General features: G+C 42.7%; 5 protein-coding genes across 5 annotated transcripts; 3 read left to right on the plus strand and 2 right to left on the minus strand.

Annotated features, from left to right (window-relative positions):
- Positions 1 to 6,733: 6,733 nt before the first annotated feature.
- On the plus strand, positions 6,734 to 10,231 carry PHALS_14274 (gtp-binding protein parf; the record flags this gene model as incomplete). The annotated part of the gene is made up of 1 exon (XM_024730055.1): positions 6,734 to 10,231. The coding sequence occupies one exon, from the start codon at positions 6,734 to 6,736 to the stop codon at positions 10,229 to 10,231; it is 3,498 nt and encodes a 1,165-aa protein (XP_024580370.1).
- Positions 10,232 to 11,142: 911 nt separating this feature from the next.
- PHALS_14275 (uncharacterized protein) lies at positions 11,143 to 12,105 on the plus strand (the record flags this gene model as incomplete). The annotated part of the gene is made up of 1 exon (XM_024730056.1): positions 11,143 to 12,105. The coding sequence occupies one exon, from the start codon at positions 11,143 to 11,145 to the stop codon at positions 12,103 to 12,105; it is 963 nt and encodes a 320-aa protein (XP_024580371.1).
- Positions 12,106 to 12,626: 521 nt separating this feature from the next.
- PHALS_14276 (Membrane-associated, eicosanoid/glutathione metabolism (MAPEG) protein) lies at positions 12,627 to 13,079 on the minus strand (the record flags this gene model as incomplete). The annotated part of the gene is made up of 1 exon (XM_024730057.1): positions 12,627 to 13,079. One exon carries the CDS (start codon positions 13,077 to 13,079, stop codon positions 12,627 to 12,629), a length of 453 nt encoding a protein of 150 aa, XP_024580372.1.
- A 311-nt stretch (positions 13,080 to 13,390) lies between these two features.
- On the minus strand, positions 13,391 to 14,275 carry PHALS_14277 (phytanoyl-dioxygenase domain-containing protein 1; the record flags this gene model as incomplete). The annotated part of the gene is made up of 1 exon (XM_024730058.1): positions 13,391 to 14,275. One exon carries the CDS (start codon positions 14,273 to 14,275, stop codon positions 13,391 to 13,393), a length of 885 nt encoding a protein of 294 aa, XP_024580373.1.
- Positions 14,276 to 14,354: 79 nt separating this feature from the next.
- PHALS_14278 (t-complex protein 1 subunit alpha) lies at positions 14,355 to 16,218 on the plus strand (the record flags this gene model as incomplete). The annotated part of the gene is made up of 6 exons (XM_024730060.1): positions 14,355 to 14,442; positions 14,505 to 14,629; positions 14,688 to 14,764; positions 14,820 to 14,868; positions 14,925 to 15,028; positions 15,090 to 16,218. 6 exons carry the CDS (start codon positions 14,355 to 14,357, stop codon positions 16,216 to 16,218), a joined length of 1,572 nt encoding a protein of 523 aa, XP_024580374.1.
- Between the last annotated feature and the right edge of the window lie 476 nt (positions 16,219 to 16,694).

Genomic DNA, 16,694 nt, shown 5'->3' on the forward strand with positions numbered 1-16,694 from the left:
GTCATATGCGGCCAGGTAATGCAAGGATCGTATGCTGCGAGTGTGAAACATGGTGACTTCGAGTACATGTCCATCAAGACGAGCCAATTAGGCTTATGCCTATCAGTTGTTCTGACGGAATCAGGAAAGTGGTGGCTTAAGGGTCGGAGGAGGTAACTGATCACCTTAAAGCTTTATGAATGCGCTGAAAGACACGCCCAGTACTACTCAATCCCAGTAACGATGGCAAAATCTGAGCGTCGAGGCATTTGAGAGCCGAAATATAGAAAATCTCTCCCCCTGGACGAGAAGAGTTTGATTGGATTTTAATTCAGCTGTGCTCCAAACAGATCAATAGCGTGTTGTGGTTGCAATCTTTGGACCAGAAGTCTGCGCACCAGAATGGACATGAGTGCCCAGAACCTCGAAAATCGAGGAGTTTCATATGTAGCCAATTTGAAGCGACAGAAGTCGTGGGTATTCGTACTACATATTTAGACGTATAAGTGAGTCCGAAGTTCATGATCACCCGCCAAGGGAGGCGATAATTGACATACTGCAAATTCACAGCTCTTATTGCCGCAGTGGCTTCGTACTCTCGCTTGAATACGGTAGCCATTCTTATATTATGGAGGGTTTCCGAACGGGTGAAGCTCACGATGAAAATTTCCGCGTGTATCCTACCTCTGTCTACGAAGCGGTCATACCGCTTTGAATGAGGAGAGCAAATTCCCTACCGCTAAAGCCGGATGAGGTACTGAAAGTGGAGGGTTTATAAATGCACTACAGGCGATGGACTTCAGGCATACTGGAATGGATGATGTATATCTCTTAGCTACTGAGTACCATTGCGTAGTACAAACATTTGCACCTTACGTATTCTCTTTGCTATCACAAAGGGCGAACGACTCATTTATCGCGGGAGAAAGTAATGTCTTAATAGGGGAAGAATGACCTGCTAAGATTAGACTAGGCTGATTTGTACTCCACGGGGATCGTGGTCAAATTCAAATCCAACACTGAAAGGAATTTTTTTTTGTGAGAGGTGGGAATCTCAGCTCAGTGTTGTCGGCTGATGAATTAGCGTTCCAAATCTCGGGAGGCGAACAATGTCCACAAACTTCAGGAGCGTAGGGCAATCACGTACGATGCACGGTTGCCAAGAAACAGTAGATGCATTGAAGATGCCGAATACGGATATGATATATATGCGTCTTGCGACGGATGAGTTGGTAAAAGTGTAAATGGTGTTGCTGATCCTTCTAGTGGAAACAAAGGCCTTTTTGTATCGTAGCGCATGTCTCGTCTTGGGCCTAAAAGCATGGTGTAGTCCCATTCTTCGTATGGCGCAGCTGAATCACGAGCAATGAATCGACTGGAAGTTGTAAGTGTGAAATGCCACGCACTCTTCTCCTAGTGATTTTCTCATAATGCCCGCAAAGACCAGAATACAGAATCGACCAAGCGTATCTTTCAAAGAGCTCATACTGATGATCTTACCAACAATTTGCCAGAACCGACTGGCATATCGGGGGTTAACCTAGCAAAAGGCAAAGTCAATGACGCGGTTTTAGGGGTACCTAATCAGTAATGTCATGGCGCGTCATGAATTTATTTCTGCCTGAAAGCAGAAGCACGTCTTACAAAGTTGCGATATCTTCCGTGGATTGTCACAAATGTAAGGTTGACTGCAAGACACGACTATAAGGTCCAGGATATCAAATTCAGAAAAAGGCATATTCTCGTCATGATGTAACGCTCTAACTAAGTCAGCACTGCCACGTGGTGATGAGAAATCCACCACACGAGTTACACACGAAAAGTAAAATGCTTCATAAAATTCAAATAAATTTCACTATTGCGGCATACGGCAATGGCCTTAAATACGGAATTACTATCATCGACATTTTTTCGTGGGAATCGCGAAACAAGTTTGGTAAATTTCTGATCCGGCACCGACTCGATGTTTCAAATAAGTAAACAGTAAGGGGCGAATTATGAATACTCATTAGAATTCAGTGCCACCACGGCTACTACAAAGGCGCAAAAGCCGATTTCCGGACGGAATTTGCTGTTCATGGCTGCAATTTGTACAGTGGCCGTGACCTGGTAGGATATAATTCAGTGACGCCAATTTTCTGAACCACTGTTCTGGAGTCAATAATGTTAGTTGAGTACAACAGCCAGAGTCTTGAGGTGTGTGTCTAACCATTGCTCAATTGTTTCGGCAATAACAAAGATATTTCCGAATACATTTTTCAATGCAACGCTTAAATATAAAGTAAGCGCTCGACGTGACATCAGATGTTTATTATCAACTTCTGAGTAGTAACGGCAATATTCCTCCATCTGCGCTAAATCTTATGAGCGGGCAATGCTGTTTATGCCTTAGAGACTGCCTAATCCACTAGCGATATTCAACAGTCTGGTGATTTAGCTATTTGAATCGCATCCTGGTTGTCCATAAATCTGTTTCGACGATGTATTCGCTCGTAGTCCTGCAATGCTCAGGGGGCCGAATGTGGTGATGATCAGTAAACAATTGAGCGGTGCTGGAGTGTATGCGCTTAAATATCGGCATATGTGTATTTGTCGTCGATGAAATTCACTTTCTAGGTCGTTTCATTGGGAAATAATATCAGCAGGCAGACCGCAAGAAGTATAAGGTCATTGTAGAGTGGCTGGTACCTCCACTCTAAAGAAAGTTGACCAAACTGGCTACGAAATCAAACAATGGGCCGACACGCTACAGCCTTTTGTCAATTATCTTTAAATGTTGTTAAATAGTGCGCGGTGTGGTAGAAACAGCGGCTTCAAGATTACACAAAGATCCTCATGAGTGCTCAGCCTTGGGATCTTTTGAATCCCGACTGGCCATTTCATGTCGTCTGTGACGCTTCGGCTTTTGCCGTAGTGTGCTCGATGCTTCGGCCACATGCCAGTGGGCATGAACGCGGAATCGCGCTTGAGTTTCAGCGATGAATCGTGGCAGAAAAAGCACTCTCTTGCTAGTGAAGCGTTTACTGGGTTCAAGGTGAACCCGCTTGGCTCTCAGCCGTTTGTGTTCTATGACGAGCATGCGTCGCTGAGCTCAGCGATATATCACTGCATCTCTCTCGTAGAGAATGACGAGGTGTTTATCCTTTGTTGCTGAATATGAGGTGTTGCCCAGGTCAGCTTGATGCGGTGGCGATAGCGAGTCAACCTGTCTATAAATCACCTTTGCGACGTCGCTAATTGATAAGCGATACGTACAGCGTTGCAACATGTGTTGCATTGCTGATATCCTTGAGTAGTATGGACTTTGAACTTATGAGCTGCCTTATCGAAGCACTTGCAATTATGTCTCAAGATTGGCTTGCTGTATTGCAGCACTGACACATGTGAAACTCAGTGTGTAGTAACGCCTCATGGTAAGGACCCCAAGTACAGAAATATGTTCAAGGCTTACGATACCTATTTGGTCCGCCACCTCGAACGAAAAATATGGCATACCACTCGGCATGCGCTTTGCACTGGTGGCATAGCATGTAGGAGTTAGCAAGCACATAGGTGCATGCGAGTGAATGTAGTTTCTCGCTGATGTGTACGCAACTTTGTTTAGTTCGTCTGTTGCCAGGCAGTAAGTATCAACTTGATGTTTGATTTCAAGAGACGCGCCCGGTTATTCCGGTTTGTGGCCTTTGTGAGCGAGGGGGTGCTGGCGTTGAAACTGCGATTGCCAAGGTTTTTCGGCGGGAATTTGTAATGTACGAAGCATCCAATTAAAACATGCCAACCGCTGACCACGAAAACAGACGGTTTGACAAAATGCGCGAATCGCGTGGTGGAGTTTAATCTCTTTTTACGCGCGAAATGACAATGGACGTGGAGTAAGTATCACACACTCATTGAATTTGAGGTAGAAGTCACAGTGCATGTCACTTCTAGCCCTACTTGGTATGATATTAATGGTTTGGTTAATCCTCGGGTGCTTCTATAAGTAGGTTTAGCCTAGTTGACAAAGACTGTCAATCGATCTCGACTTGTTGATGTCGACCCGGCAACCCTTTATCGTGTGTGAGAATTTATTTCAATGAGACTAAGCGTCGCTATGACTGAGAGCTAGATTATATATTCGAAATCCACACGCCGATATCAAAGGCACACGAAACACAAACAAGTGTTTTTATATCATTGCCCGCAATCAATCTAGCAACACATGCAATCTACGACTGCGCTTTGTTGGACCATCCAGAGTAGTAACTACTCTATTAAAATCTTAGATAAAATGCAATCTTAGCTTGTCTTCTGCTCGGGCTGAGCGAAGACTTACCATGATTCCACCCTTGAAAGTCAATCGGAGGTAAAAAGAACTCTGTTGTGAGCAGAGCAACGTCTCTACCTTCCCATGCAGCATAAGCTGAAGCTTTGTGGGCTCATGTATGCAAACTTTGCTAAGCTTTCTATTAACGGCAGTCTCAAGCCACGAATTACACTGACAAAGCTCAGACCATGTATTTATCAACCTACCGCGATCCACATAGAAGCTCACGAGAGCTTGCCTCGGGAGGATCGTCAGATGTTGACCGTTCGATGATCAAGGGGTTTATAATTTGGAGTGAAATTCTTGGTGGACCGAACGGTGTACCAAAGCTGTGGCGAAGTAGAAGGGATGTATTCATTTGAGAGAATTGTCGGGATTTTACGCTCCACTTCGACAAGTCTGACGCCGTTGCCGCTTGCTACTGGCACGCCCTCGGGGCTAATCTACCGCGAAATAGAGAGATTTATTGCGCTGCGCTTCCTGCTAGCGGGATGCAACCGACTTTGTGGTTCAGATGCCTTATAGTAGGTAGCCCTTCTGGCTGTCTGATATGAACGAAAGGAGACGTAGACAGCAGAACTGCGAAATGACGGATTACCCCCTTGACGTCCGCGGCGTGCTGTTACGGTGAATAATCAGGCATGAGTCGACGCTCTTGGTCGATAAAAGATTCGCTGAAGCTTACGTCAACCGATGCTAGTCTCAGAGCAAGCAGTGAGATGGTGAAGACAGAAAGCACACGCGGTTCGGGTATCTCGTGCTCGGTTTGCTCCCAATAATAGCAAAAAATCTGCTCACATATGCTTGTAAGGGCTCTACCCCAATAAGCAGTAATCACGACATGGGTCAAGCGCTTACAATCAAGCATAATATCGTCGTGAGCTGTATGGCGAGGTGGAGCAACTTTCTTTCGGTGATTAGGACGCCGAGTGCGTAATTCGTAATGAGGGGCGGCGGTCAAGTGCAGTGATAGCCTTCTTCACGGTAAGTGGCTATGCCGTGTGCCGTTGGTAAGGGCGGAGGTGCCGAGTTAGAAGCTGGAGAGTTTCTGCGACCGCTCTCATTGAATCTCCTCATATTTACTATGAATCTTTCCTTGAGTGGGCCGTGCCTTTTTGAGGCTCGTTAAGTCACCTGACTGATCGCACAGTAAAGGGCCATCAGTGCGGGTATGTTCAGAGGGCTAGGAGGGATAAACTGCTAAGGGTGGAGTTAGACTCCAAGCGCCGTGGGAGCATATTGAAAGCTGACTTTTGTGCAATGACATAGAATTCAAATTCAGTGTGATCCCTAGAAAAATTTACATCATTTTGTTAAATTTTAACGGAGTGCATTATAATACAAACACCCTACATTTCTGTATAGTTGTGCAAAACGCAACAATGTCAATTGTAACTTTCTTTACACTTCTGTGTAATTGGGTATATATAGATACCAATATATTGATGTTTTAGATGGCGGGGACTAGAAAGAATTGGTACGTGATATGCTCATGCTGCTAATTTCACGCAAGGCTATTCTACTATTAGGTGCAATGTAATGAACTGTGTTGTGCATTATACATGATAAATCTTAAAACACCAGTCATAGAACATAAGAGCAAACTAAGTTCTATGCTGCTCTAGAGGCTCTCGGTTGCGCTCCTGGATGAAGCGTACGAAATTGATCTCTTCTTACTGTATATGCGAGCTCTTTCATCAATGTTTTCTCTATACATGGTGCACAACTATCCCATTAAATTTTGAGTCAAAGCTTCCTATTTACAAGGACATCATAGAAGGCATTTCCATAATGGTAATTTTTTTTGCGGGGCAAACATTCATAACCCAAAAGCTTGATGACAGTCCACACTGGAAATATCAGAGGGAAGCATGAAGTATATGCGATATAGATGCACACAACCTCATCTGAAAGGGCAATAAGAGCGCATGTGTATGCGTATATGGGGGACAATCGTCGCTTTGCTAGGGCTGAACATTCCGCTGACGAATGCCATTGAGTTACGAGCCTCAAGCAATTATTTCTGGCTCTTCATAAACTAAATGGTAAAATAAGAACAATTATTTTATTGGCAATCACAGTCACGATGACTTCTAAAGCTTTCAAGTTATGAAGGCATCGATTATCAGCGAGTTTCACGCGTTTTTGCGTGCTGCAATTTATTGTGTAGAAGTTTGTCTCGAGCGACGTCACTGAACAGGTTAGCATCACGAACGGCATCAAACGTTTTCAGAGAGCTACAAAACGCTCACACTGGCACAGTTAACATTTCTGACAGATCATGACCACAACAATGATGCGTCTTCTATTAGCACTCGCATTAACATCGAAGGGTGCAAAATCATAAATTATTTATTACAGGAATGAGGAATGCTCAGATGCTGAAAAAAACCTTCGTAAGAGCATTACTATGTGTAATACACAAAACATCACTCTCACACTCTCCGCATGGGAAACGAAGTAAGTCGCCAGGATCAAAGCCCTCAGACCTCAGGTGTGGTGCCACCACGTTCGCCTTACACACCAACAGGAAGCTCTTTGCACCATGATAATTTTTTTAACTTGCGCTCCGAATCGCCCGGTGATCGCGCTTCTTTCTCACAACGTCGGACCAGCAGTAGCGCAAGTCTCGAATCAAGCTCAAGCTTAAATCCTCAAAAAGAACGATCGATCCAGCGCATGGACAAAGCTATACGACGTCGTGTCCGAGGTGGAATTACATACAACATGAAGTTGCTAATTCGTGGCGCTAAAGGTAGCGGTAAGACATCGCTGTTTCAGAGACTAAAGGGTGAACCTATACCAGAGACGCACCAATCCACACCACAACTTCAATCTGCTACTATTAATTGGAGTTATCGCCAAAACTCAGAGGACAATATCAAGTGTGAAGTATGGGATGTCGTGGACAGAGGATTTAAACAGTTAGAGACTGAGGACGAAACGAAAGAAGATTCACGACTTCATGAGTTCTCAGATGCTAAAAGAGCCGAGGAAAGTAGCAAACGATTATCGGTTGAAGGTACAGCAGCTGCTAGAATGCATAATGGAACTCATGCTGTAGCTATTGTGGACGCCTCGACAGTGGACGTGTATCATGAAGCTCATGGTGTGATTTTTTTGTTGGATATTACTAAGTGGGATACATTGGAGTATGTGAAACAACAGCTAGATAATGTACCGGTACACATTCCAACATTAGTTTTGGGAAACTTTCGCGACAAGGGAGCTGAAAGAAAAATATTTAAGGAAGATATTCAAAAGTTGCTCTATGGATCAACGGATCGGCCACAACAGCAGCAGTGGAAAAGACCAACAGAGTTGTTATATTTTGAGTGCTCATTATTAAATTGTTATGGGTTGAAGTCCTTGCATCAATATTTTGGAATTCCTTTTTTGCAATTAAAGCTAGCGACAATTCGACAACAAATGCGCATCGTGGATAGCGACTTTGTACACCTGAAGCAAGACATACAGGCGACGATTAGTGAACAGCGTTACGCTGAATATGTGGAGCATATCAAGGCTACTGGATCTGACATTCGCACAGGAAGACGCGGGTGTGAAACACCGCCAGCTGTATCAAATAGCAACTTGGTCGAGTCATCTTCTACAGATATCGGCCATGCGACACCATTGAAGCAGCAAGAAGGTGCTCATGATGACGTCAGTGTCGTAGAGAGAGAAGATCGTGGGATGACTAGTCTTGAGCCCGAAACAAACATGGCCCTGAAAGTTGTAAAGACTAATGATGTCTTGTGGCAGGAGCAAAAGACAACACAATCTCAGGACATTGAAGACCTACCTGCAAGAAGCAGTAGTGTGGTGATCCAGGGTGCACCACAACTCAAGTTTGAGCACAAGGAAAGCGAGCTAACTCATTTGAATGATGTTCTTGAAACTGAGTCAAAGCTTGAAGATGAACCGGGTATGAATGAAGAGAAAAGCGGCGAGCCTCGATACGACAGTTTAAGCCCACACCACTCTCGAATGGCGTCGATGGAAGGAGAGATACTTCTGGAAGACTTTCAGGTGCCTAAGCCTCGTATGAATGACCTTGATCACTTTCTTATGGAGAATGAAAGTGATAAAGAGGGTGATGAAGTTGATGGGGACGTTATACTGGCATGTGGGCCTAAATTAATTAATATTAGTGTCCGCAAAGCTAATCACAAACAGCGCTTCCTAGATTCGGATTCTTCGGATTCAGAAGGTAGCAAATTAGCGGCAGATCAACATGTGCGAAAAAAATTGACGCTGCGAAAGACTTTATCGGACCGTACTGCGACAAAAAATTCAAGGATGCCAGAAGAAGTAGCAGTAATTCCCGAATCATCTACATCTATTTACTCCCATTCGTCCGTGTCTCGACTAAGTCAAATGACATCTCCAGTGCTGCAGCAACCTAGCTATGTGGTAGAAGAGACCAAGATGGAATCATGTGAAGTGTCACCAGAGCAGCGACAGGCTTTAAACCCCATCAATGGCAGGGATGTTGCTGTGTCTTCAACGCCGAGTGTTCTTCCTTCTACACTCGATGCAAGTTTAAGGCATGAGCATAAAGATTTTGTTGTGAAGAAACAGCTATTCCAAGGCGATGGCGACGCTGCACAGGTGTCCCTGCTAAGCGATGCTTCTTTGTCGAGTGATGCAAAAGGCACGTTTGTGTCAGAAGTCAAAGCTGAATCAGCCGTCCAAGAGTCACCTGATGTGTTGTTAACGGGAAAAATAACTAGTCTTGTTGGTAACACACAATTGGAAAGATCAAGTGTCTCGACTACTGAAAATTTTGGGCTTGCCATCTCAAGCGATTGGAATGATGTAAGAAATAATGACTCTTGTCAAGATTTAGCTAGGGATCACGTAAAGTGCTCGCTTGAAAACAAAAGTGATGAGCTAACTAATGATATTGAGGATTTTGAGGCTGCTGCGAGCTCGAATGACTCCCAAGATGGTGGTGGCAATGACGGTGGTGGTTGCAACTTGATCTCAGATATGATTGAAGAAGTAGTGATGACACCTTCTTGCGATGATTACAATGGTGGTGCGCGTGATAACAACAACCCGAGTGATATTTTGTTATCTTCGCTGCAAGCCTCCTTACCGATGCCTGGAGCTTTGGCGTCTCCACTAAACCCCACGCCGGCTTCGTTGGGCATTTCACTGAATATGACGCAATGCCATGAATGTTTACTTGGGCACTATCACAAAAAAAATCACATTGAAGCTGACAAAAACGGTTCTTTGTCATCTCTTAAACCATTATCTACCTTACTTGAAGAAACTACGATATCAGCTTTACCCATACATGATGCTTATCCTGATGGTGGCGACAGTGACAGTGCGACAACTCTCCATTTACCAGATTTTACAAAAAACTCGTCAAAGTCGATTGACTCAGACTATGCGATTGGCGTTTCAAGTAATGACCTAGAGACATTTTTGAATGAAGGAGACATTGATGCCGAGAATGCCCCGCCACATATCGAGCCTTCCCTCGATTGCGAATATTTGATTCGACAAAAGGATCAAAGCATCTCAAGTGCAATGGCGGAGTCAAGCGAAGACGATAAAGAAGACTTGGAACGCTTCTCGCGCTATAGTACTAGCAAAAAGAGTCGAAATGAACGAAGACGCCAGCGTAAGGAAGATTTGCGGCGACTAAATGACGCTTTGGACCCCTATGCGTCGTCAACGAGCGAGATTGCAGTTTCGGGCTCGTCCTTTGAAACTTCTGACGTGATGGAAGCCATTCGTCAAGCACAAGAGGAGGCTTTGCGAATGTTTCAGACTGATTCAGTGCCCGCAGATGACGTCGCATCGAGCTCGTTGAAGAAAAAGCATAAGCACAAACAGAAGGAGCGCAAGCCTAAAAAGAGGGGCGGCGAAAAGGAGAAGAATAGCAATCGGAGATCTAAATCAAGTACGCTCTCGTATGCTCGATGATTTCATTAGAGTGTAAAGTATTAGAAACACATTGCGTGACATGAGTTTATTAATCAAAAAATCAAAATTGTTTTATCTGAGCGTAGGAATGTTCTTCAGCGTCAAATTTTACTGTAGCTGAATTAGACCTCAGACGCCAAATTAATTTTTTCGATATTTTGAAGAAAATATTGCTTGACGTGCAGCCATGCAATTTCGGCCTGAACTTCGTCACATTTCGAAAGTGATGGCGTTTAGGGACGAGATTGAGCTTCCAGCGCATAGGAAATGCAACGGAGTTACCGTAGTACCTTTCGTGTCAATAAAGTGACTCCGTGGTTTAACGTCCTCTCAGGTGCATCTTACTTAAGTTTGAGAATTAAAATTTATTGAGACGGCTAAAATTAAGAGCTTACATATACGTTTTATCTATCATTTGTACCACTTGATATAGCTTTGTACAACCGGAATCTATTTTGTTTGGGGTATCTTCACTCAAATATTGTACATCACAACTTTACCACAACCTTTTTGACCTTCTTAAAAGTATTAAACTTCGTCCTAGGTTTGGCCTTGAAGCCATCCCTCTGCGCATTGTGCTAACAAATCTCGTCGCGCTACACCAAATTTACAGATTTCAACAAAAACGCAACACCGATGAGACTAGGAGGATGTCTTATTGAATTTGTTAGATGTTGATGCCGTTGCTTTCTTCGAATTTATACCCTAATCGGGCAAGTAATATGAGCTATTTATAAAGAGAAGACGAGTTTCTGTTCGTGATAGAGGGAGGGATAGTCTTGTTGTATCAAATAAGTGTGTAAAATCTCGTTTTTGTGTTTTAAATAGTACAAATTTAACAGAACCAAAGTTTAATGGATGCCCACTGAATACCAGCTGGTGACACATTGCTATCGAACCCATTTCGCAAAATGCACATGCTATTTCAGAGCGAAGCGGCGTATCGTCGACGTCGTGTTTGGATGCCATGTGAAACAAACGCGAATACTACGATGCTGGTCACTAATTGTTGTGATGGTAGTAAAATTTTAGGTCCGCGTCGTCGAGGAATGTCACGGAATTGCAGCACAAGACGACGAGAGGCTAAGGCAGCAAAACACTTGGCACAGCGAAAGGTGGAGAAGAACAAACAGATGGACAAGAGAGAACATCATCAAACTGAAATTAACATGACGCTGCAAGACGAGGTGCTGTCAATGACGATGGAGATTGAGACGCTGCAGCGACGGCGATTACTGCTTGATTCCGCAAAGATGATTGCACGTACCAATGCGATGACGCATGCTATTGATCATGTCAAAATGTTTTACATTCTTTTTGCAAATGGTTTCAACCCTGTCGTTTATCCCGAGCAGTCGAAACACGCGGCGACTTTTTTACATGGGATTATGACGGAAGACGTTGTGTGTTCTGACTTTCGTGGTGTGGACTTGTTCTTGAATCAGTATAAGGTGGCAACAGAAGCCCATTTTTCAATGCGTTTGGTTGTGCATGATATTTTTATTCTCCGTGAAGACGAATCATCTCATGATAGCGCCATTCAGGTTTTTGCTAAGGCTAATGCACACTTTCGAGTTAGTCGCACAACACTGGAGAAATTGTTTCCTTGCATTATCAACGATGAAGAGCTCACTCAGCAGCTGATTGGCAAGGAGTATGCAATCCAGTATAATAAAGTGTTTCATTTCAAGGATGGTCGAATTTTTCAACATGAATCTCAAGTGGATTTCTGCAATAGCATGTTGGACATGGCACAGAACCCTTTTGTTGCCATGAAGCTTCTTGAAGCATCCCTCATGACCAAGCATGGACACTTGAAGATAAATAATAGCATTCAAGAAGACATCAATCAACTTGAGAATGCTGCGCTGTAATAACAAGTAATCATGTCTTTTTGGCATAATATAGTAAATTCTCGACTAGAATCTTCATAGTGAAAGAAATTGAATGTTCCTACAAACATACTATATCTGATACTCTCAGGAAAGAAAATAAAAAAAACTCATTTCTAGACTTTTATAAAAAATACTCCAGTTACGAACTTTTGTAAACAAATACTCTACTTTTGTGTAAAATACATATGAGAGGGTATTGATTTGTGATCTGTAGTGCAATTCACACAAAAGATATGAAAATGATTGAATATATTATGGTGCCATAGCTTAGTGGTAAAAAAATCACAGCGGCTCGAGGCATACGGAGGATAACTGTCCACATTCTTTTGCAATTTTAATACAGAAATTTACCGAATCTTGTAATAGTATTCCTTTATCAAAGTTTGAAATTGGAGTATGTTTTATTAAAGTTCAGAAATGGAGTATTTTATATGAAAAATGCAAACTTTTCTTTTCATCAAATGTCTTTAAAGATTATACGAAAGTTGGTAAATCATAATTTAAAAAATTGCACTCACAGCGTTACCTAGGCCAACTAGTGTTGCTGTCACACTTACGCCGTGACTTAGTGAGCGCAACGGCTGCATCGCAGTTGCATATGCGTAAGTATGCAAACAACGGGCTACTGTAAATGCGATCATTGCACGATAATGAATGACTGGATCTGCACCAGCCATAATTCCAGCACCAAAGATGAGAAGTCCGATTGGAATCGACTCTAAATCGTTCATAACGATACTTTTCCAGCGCTGCGCTGCCTCAAGACTTTCGGTGTCGCTGGTTTTGTCAAATCCAAACGTTTGCTTACGCTTTGCTGATGAGAATTTTGTATCCTCAGGAGGACGACCACCCGTTACAAACTTCTTAGCACCTTGGATTGTCGTAGCAGCCAAGAATTTGACATATAGCACTGAAGTGCACGCAACGTAGACTTTAATAGTTCCAAGTACCATTGTGTCGTATCTTCTTCACGTGAAACAAATTGCGTTGTGATGGTATATAATGGTTGTCTTGATGACATTGAGACGTGGGGAGGCTAACTTGAGGCCGTTTTAATATTTCTACTATTCTGTGTCAAGGTGAGACTTGCGAAAATATAGATAGCTGACTTTCATTTGATTTGGGACACGTAACTTACGAGGTGACCGAGATTTCCTGACAAGTCTTTGCGCAGAGAATGCATGAGCAGTTGAACTGATACTTTAACGGCGTAACCCACAGTTTTGATTTGCCACTTCCTTTGGAAATTTATTCAATTAAACCGTCAACCGAACAGCGGCTTGAAAGGCACGCCATCAGACGTTTGCAACCAGTTATCTTCAGGATACTTCACATTGTGACTCTCGACTATATGAATTGAATATGCGTGGCGCGAATAAGGTGACTTGTTCGCTTCGCTGTAGTGCACGAAATTGCTATGCAAAAGCACGAGATCTCCTTTCTTAGTAAGTATCGGCTTGCTCTTGCTGATATCAAAAGGTTCTACTTGCGCTGGGACGTTTTCGAGTAATATTTGTCCATACTTCTCCTGTTGCTCCTTTGTGGTACGTCTCAATCGCTGAAGCACCGGCACCGTCAAATGTGAGCCTGGTACACCGTGCAGACATCCATTTTCAAGGGTACAGTCCTCCAAAGCCCACCAAAAGCCCACCACAGATTGAGGCTCGGTATACAGATAGCTGCCGTCCTGATGAGGTCTTACTTCGCCCCCAATACTCGGCTGCTTAAAGATGTACATGGACTGCACTATCAAAGGCCGCACATAATTCAATGACTTGACAATGTCTTGAACATTAGAATCGTAGCTAATCTTCTTGAAAGCTGGGTCCAAGTTGTGCAGATTATGACCAATTTTGTTAACAGCAACATTCAATGGCACTGCTAACGTCTTTTGATCCTTATCAAAAGCACGCTCTTCAAAGAAATAGCGAATCTTATCGCCTGAATCGAGAAAGTATTCATCGTTCATGCGGCGCGTTTGTTCATTGGTTGTAAAGATGGAGCAATGCTTTTTTAAATCACACTGACCCACGTACTCGTTGGCTTTTGCACGAAGTTCATCGCATGTGAAGGAAGAAAGCGCTCCTTTAATAACGAGAAAGCCATCGCGGTTAAAAGCTTCGAGCTGGTCAGGAGTCAATCCTGGCATTTTGGTATTTTATTCCTAAATAAAGTCTACTAAGAAATTTCTATTTTTCTATCAGTGTATCATTACTCAAAAGATCAAAATGAAAATGCAAGAGTGTATAGTATTCCTTCAAGCTGTCGTGGGTGTATCGTATGCTGTGAGGTCACTGTATGGTCCAAATAAACTGCGTAAGCAGATAACAGGTAACTCACTGTATTTTATTTCGATTCGCTCTGAAATGTCTATGCAGATGAACTGGGCCAGACACTGTTTACTAAAGACACATATACCGTTGCAAGCGTGCTACAGAGCCAAAATGCAGGTACAGCTATTCTTCAAAAGGCGTTGGATGAACAACATAAATTTGTTGGTTCAGTACGTAAATTTCTATCTTTGCAAACTTTTTTTGCTTCCTTTACTTACGAGATTGTAGAGCTGTTCCACGGTCGTGACTTTGTGCGGCGTGTTGGCGGAGACTGTGATCGAGCTTTTGAAACAGGGTCTTGACAAGTAAAATTTCAAAATTTAATGATACGATTTAAAAAGTTTTGACAGCATTTGAAAGCAATGTTATTCAGAAGGCACTATCTTCAGCTATGACATGTTGTGTTACAGTATGTGACTCAAGTTGTGAGCATTTGGTGGTTAATTTAATTGATCATGTTCGTAGGTTGCTCTATCCATGCGAATTCCACTGTCTGAAGCTATTCCGTCATTTCATAATCTTACACGAACACAACAACTTGAAGTTATAGTGCGGATACTTTCCACCGAGTAAGCTCTTTCTTCTTTCTTTGATGAAGCAGTGACCATAAGATTCTAATATTTATAGAAGTGATGATCAAAAGGTTGCAGCGAATTTAGCTGTTAATGTAATTTTAAGACTTGACTCGAGTCGATTTTGTGGAGATGAGCTTCTGCCACTTTCGAGAATAGTCACATCTCATGTGGTGCTTGGTGGCGCTACGTCTGCCATTAGCTCTCAAGTATTTGATGGTCTATTACTACCAGTCGCTGAAGATTCGCTTCGAAGTGCATTGAGTCACAAATTAGCTTTGAATGTTGATTTGACAACAGATAAAGGCATTGTTATTCTTAATGGAGACTTAGACACGATCACATTCTCTTGTGATTTCTCAATTCAAGTCATTTTTGTTCATGGTGAAATCAGTGCACGGACAATCGATGCATTTGTATCAAGTACAAGCGCTCCACTTTGTATTCCTATAGCATCGTACGAGTCATTGCGTCAGCTCGCTGAGATGAGTGGAGCTCACCTTGTGGATTCGTGGGAAGAATTGCTGCCGAATGCCATCGGTCACGAAAAGATTCAAATCAAAGCTCATGAATTTACTGTGAGCTCTATTAATGACAAGGACGATGACGAGGCCGCAACTTTGTACATACAAATCTTGCGTAGCAATACCAAGTACCATCTGCATGCATCCATTGTTGTACAAGGATCCAATAATTCCTTAGCTGAAGAGCTTCAAAACGAAATTTATAAAATGATATGTCGTATACGCAACACATTGCGTTCAAAGTATGTGCTTCCAGGTAATGGAAGCTTTTGGTGTGCCTGTGCAGCAGTAATTAAGAAAGAGGCCGAAGTACTGGCCTTATCCAAACTCGAGCTGCTGAGTTTTGCTGTCGCAAAATTGGCAAACTCCTTCAATCAATTAGGGGTGATAATGCTTGGGAACACCACCGAAGAATCATATTGTGCGAGATTGGCGCGAGTCCATACTGTTCAACAACGTTTCGTTCGGAGCATTCAGGACGTAGGTTTGACCAAGTTTTTCTCTTGCTATTTCGACTTTCGAAACACCAATTACGCTCTTTCATTGTCGCCGGGGAGCGAACCAGATAACGTTGATGAGTACTCAAGTATGACATTCGCTTTACAACGAAGTTTTCGAGTTATTAAAATTCTATTAAACATCGATCGCCATCAGGTAAACTAAAGAAAATCTCAAGATATCAATGCAATTGTTTTTGCCAATCAGCTATATCAAATCTTGCAGCGCTTCAGAATTGGAAGGTCACGCAAGAAAAATCGATTCCACATCGCCTACGAAAGCTAACTTAAACATTTTGAGAAGATCTTATCTGATGAATAAAATGATAGTCTATAACACTTAATATGGACTTTTGAGCTAGTTGATGACAGCGTATCGAGAAATGTTTAGCGACATGGTTTTTTGCCCATTTCTGCTATCGTAGTATTTGGAAAGTTAAAGGCCCGGAAAACTATGTGCTTTCATCCTTATATCGAATTGTCAATAGATGTTGTCGCAGGTACAATATTCGTAAAATATACAGAAACCCTGTGTGGTATTGAATACGATAACAAAATTTTAAATGATTGACTGGAAGTCGTTCGGCGTCATACCGTGCGCAAGCGTCCCAAACCGAAAGAGCTCCTCTATGCTAAAGCGTA

The sequence above is a fragment of the Plasmopara halstedii genome (assembly GCF_900000015.1).
Source record: "Plasmopara halstedii genome assembly, contig: Scaffold_816, whole genome shotgun sequence".
NCBI classification, from domain to species: domain Eukaryota; phylum Oomycota; class Peronosporomycetes; order Peronosporales; family Peronosporaceae; genus Plasmopara; species Plasmopara halstedii.